General features: G+C 26.3%; 1 protein-coding gene across 3 annotated transcripts; it reads left to right on the forward strand.

Moving 5' to 3' along the window:
• The first annotated feature begins 857 nt into the window (after positions 1–857).
• LOC130665719 (ADP-ribosylation factor 1) lies at positions 858–3,892 on the forward strand. 3 transcript variants are annotated; one of them, XM_057466255.1, is made up of 5 exons: positions 858–1,006; positions 1,754–1,927; positions 2,973–3,082; positions 3,157–3,282; positions 3,532–3,892. In XM_057466255.1, the coding sequence occupies exons 2-5, from the start codon at positions 1,780–1,782 to the stop codon at positions 3,694–3,696; spliced, it is 549 nt and encodes a 182-aa protein (XP_057322238.1). In that variant the 5' UTR covers positions 858–1,006; positions 1,754–1,779; the 3' UTR covers positions 3,697–3,892. The 3 variants fall into 3 exon arrangements, with proteins under 3 accessions (XP_057322238.1, XP_057322237.1, XP_057322240.1); XM_057466254.1 differs by having other exon boundaries at positions 876–1,032; XM_057466257.1 differs by having other exon boundaries at positions 923–1,048.
• Positions 3,893–4,502: the final 610 nt, after the last annotated feature.

Genomic DNA, 4,502 nt, shown 5'->3' on the forward strand with positions numbered 1-4,502 from the left:
TTTTATGATAGTGAAGTTAGCAGACGTCTAATAATTTTTGGATTTTTTTTTAGACGATAAAACATAAAAAAACAAATATTTGAAAAAATTGCACCTGTAGTTTTTAAAATTTTTTACATGTGCATATTTTTATTTTATTTTTTTTCAATTGATTTGTTGAAATACGAAAATTCAAAAATTTTTAAATGTCTGCTAACTTCAGGATCATTTTTTTTTTTTTTGTAATTTATCATTTTTTTTTAATTCCAAAAGTTATTTGACGTTTGCTAACTTCAGTATCATGTAGTTTTTTAAATTTTCTACATGTGCATATTTTTAGTTTTTTTTTTCTTCAAATTTAATTGTTCAAAAAAAAATCAAAAAATTTTATGATCCTGAAGTTAGCAGACAGTTAAAAATTTTTGAATTTTTGTTTGAACAACTTAATTTAAAAAAAAAAATAAAAATAAAAATATGCACATGTAGAAAATTTGATAAACTACAGGTGCAATTTTTTCAAATATTTTTTTTTTATGTTTTATCGTCTAAAAAAAAATCCAAAAATTATTAGACGTCTGCTAACTTCAGTATCATAAAATTTTGAATTGTCTGCTAACTTCAGGACCATTTATTGTCATCAGTTAAATTTGTATTTAAATTTGTAATGTTTATAATTTTATTACTTGTGAATTAGTATATTTGTATTGGGTAAAAGATGATTAAAAAGTCCATGAGAATATATCGATACATCAGTGGCAGAGTTTTATTTATAAGATCGGTACGGTCTTGAACGAAGACAACACATCCCCAGTGGTGTTGGTGGTGTTGTCACTGGTCACTCTGTCGGTAGCTTGACGAAACCAAACTAAAAATTTGTTACAAACAGTCACGTGACTTAATTCGGACCAATGATAAGCTTGGAGAGTCGCCCTATACGTGGCACCAAGCATTGAATCCTTTCCTACGTCCGCCATTTTAACATACGGGACTTTGTCGGGAGTGTTGGTTTTATGTTTTATCGTTTCTCGTGAGTATTGTATTTTTTAGTGCTACGTAAGTAATATCAGTGGTAATATTTTAAATAATAAGTAATAATAATATGTATATTAACAGATAATAATTGTCATTAACAATAAAACCAAATAATATAAATTACAAAGGAGGCATTTTGGACAATTGTTCGGCCTCAGATTAGAGTCGGCCCAAGGTGACAGACAACTACCCTCGACAGCTTGACAAGACTCCAAATTTATTATTCATCTTTTCATATATTATTTACTTATTAATATCAACCACTAAAAATCCATTGGCCTTATCTACTATTTTATTTATTACTTATCCTTGTTATTATTATAAATCATATATTATTTTTTTTTATTTTTTAAAAACTTGAGGTGATTCATCGGCATTTGTCTATGTCTATTTTATTTAAAGTTCCACGCACGCTTGCCCTTTTTCTACCAACACCCTGTCTAATCCAGCTGTTTATAATTACTGTAACTTTGATCAATAAATTTGTTAAGTAATTAATTTATTAATTATTATTGCGGTGAAATGGAAAATTTTTAATGAGATTATTTTTTATGAGGCCACGCTGTCCAGACGTTTATCGTGATGACGCGACTGCAAACATCATTTCCTATTTAACATTTTATTATATTTTATTTATCAGCAATATTTCTTAATTCACTTATTCGACAATTATTATCTTTAATTTAAATTAAATTTAATTGGGTGTTTATTTTTTTTTAAACTGTAATGTTTATATTTCCAGGTACCTAAATAACTAAGGTCATAATCATGGGGAATATGTTTGCGACATTGTTTAAAGGCCTTTTTGGTAAAAAAGAAATGAGAATTTTGATGGTAGGTCTTGATGCTGCTGGTAAAACTACGATACTGTACAAATTAAAATTAGGTGAAATCGTAACGACGATTCCAACTATAGGTAATTATTTTTAAATTTAATATCCTGAAATTAACAGTCAATTAACAATTTTTATGATACTGAAGTTAGCAGACAATTCAAAATTTTCGGATTTTTTTTCCAACAAATCAATTACAAAAAAATAAAAAATAAAAATATGCACATGTAGAAAATTTTAAAAACTACAGGTGCAATTTTTTCAAATTTTTTTCTTTTCAAATTTACCGCCTCAAATTAAATCAAAAAATAATTAGATGTCTGCTAACTTCATGATCATGAAGTTAGCAGACGTCTAATAATTTTTGGATTTTTTTTTAGACGATAAAAAATTTAAAAAAAAATATTTGAAAAAATTGCACCTGTAGTTTTTTAAATTTTCTACATGTGCATATTTTTATATTATTTTTTTGCAGTTGATGTATTGAAAAACGAAAATTCAAAAATTTTTAAATGTCTGCTAACTTCAGGATCATACAATTTTTGCATTTTCTTAAAACAAATCAATTATACAAAATAACGAGTTTGAATGTAGCAGAGATCAGAAAAATTTTTAATTATTAAAAAGTAGAGTAAATAATTTAAAAAATGCACTTATTAATTTCAAAATTTTTTAAATGCGCATTTTTTAAAATTAATTATTTACTCTATTTATTAATAATTTCAAATTCATCTGATGTCTGCTACATTCACACTCATAAAAAATCCACATTTAGAGAATTTAAAAAAAGTATGACAATTTTTTTTATAACATTCCTTGAAAACAAAATATCAAAAATTTTAAGACGTCGGCTAACTCCAGTATCATTCAAATTATGAAACTGAAGTCAGTCGGCGTCTAATAATTTTTTGATTTTTTTAAAAATGATAAATTATAAAAAAAAATATTTGAAAAAATTGCACCTGTAGTTTTTAAAATTTTCTACAAGTGCATATTTTTTTTTTTTTATTTTTTTTGTAATTTATTTGTTGAAAAGAAAATTGTTAATTGTCTGCTAACTTAAGGATCACTTTAAATTTTATTTCAAAAATATTTTTTAATAACTTTTTTTTAAATATTTTTAAATAGGATTCAATGTAGAGACAGTTGAGTATAAAAATATTAGTTTTACTGTATGGGATGTGGGTGGTCAAGATAAAATCAGACCTCTATGGCGACACTATTTCCAAAATACACAGGTAAATTTTATTTGATTAATTAAATAATGATTTTTAATTTAATAAATTATTAATTAATAATTATATGATTACAGGGATTAATTTTTGTAGTTGACAGTAATGATAGAGAACGTATTGGGGAAGCACGTGAAGAGTTAATGCGAATGTTGGCAGAAGATGAATTAAGAGATGCTGTTCTTTTAATATTCGCTAACAAACAAGTTAGTATTCAATATTTAATAAATACCGCCATCGAATTTTCCAATTAATTATTTCCATCAGCTATTTTAAAAAAACTATTAATAATTCGAATCAATAACTCGAAATGTTTGTCACTAAATTTCCACTGTACATTTGATGCTATTGATTTTAAAGAATTTAATTATCAAGCTTATCAATTACTGAGTCGTAGCTCTATTTGATGGGATTTTAAGGGAGGATTTAAAAGATTATTATTTATTTTTATTTAGGATTTGCCAAATGCGATGAATGCCGCAGAAATAACAGACAAATTGGGGCTGCACTCGTTACGCAACCGTAACTGGTATATCCAGGCAACGTGTGCCACAAGCGGAGACGGTTTGTACGAGGGTCTTGACTGGCTATCCAATCAACTGAAAAACGCAAACCGCTAATCGACGATGATACCGTCAACACTAAATTGTTACTATCATCATCGCCAACTTAAAAAAACAAACAAACAAAACAAGATTAAAAAAAAAATATAAAAAATAATGATAAAATAAAATAAAAACAATAAATCGATTTTAATAACAGCGTAAAACATCAATAATAATACTAAAAAAAAAAAGAAAAAAATAAATAAATAAATTACAGACAAAAATTAAATCAACGGCTCACATGTGCCCTCTCGAGAGTACAAAAATACGACTTTGATTGACGCGTTAACACAATAATTGTTTATTCTTTTTGCCAATTTTTTTTTTCATTTTTTATTTAAACTTTCTCTCTATTTTATAAAACATCTTTATATTCTTCGGGGTGCGGGAGAGAGGGCAAATGGACGCGAACAATTTAAAGCTAGATAGGTGTGAGATAGTAAAAGGACGCAGGCATAAAGGAGGCACGTGAGACCGTGTGATCGGCTCTAGATTTTTTTTTCTTTTTTTTTAGTTAGCACACGGACTGACGTTCTTGCATGGATTAATTTTGCCCTGTGCAAACTTATTATTATTATTATATTAATTCTATTATTTTTATTATTATAATTACTATTAATTATTATTATAAATATAATTAATAATATTATTGTATTGATAATTATTATTATATATTAGAATAGTTACACTTTTTACACAAAGAAAACCACAACGAGTGTGGAGTAATGAAGTGAAATCATTAAGTATGTACTGAGTTATTGTCAAGTACATTGATATAAATGACCGAAACAATAACAATTGTTGTAATTAATTTTGATTGG

Source organism: Microplitis mediator, chromosome 3, assembly GCF_029852145.1.
Source record: "Microplitis mediator isolate UGA2020A chromosome 3, iyMicMedi2.1, whole genome shotgun sequence".
Lineage (NCBI taxonomy): Eukaryota > Metazoa > Arthropoda > Insecta > Hymenoptera > Braconidae > Microplitis > Microplitis mediator.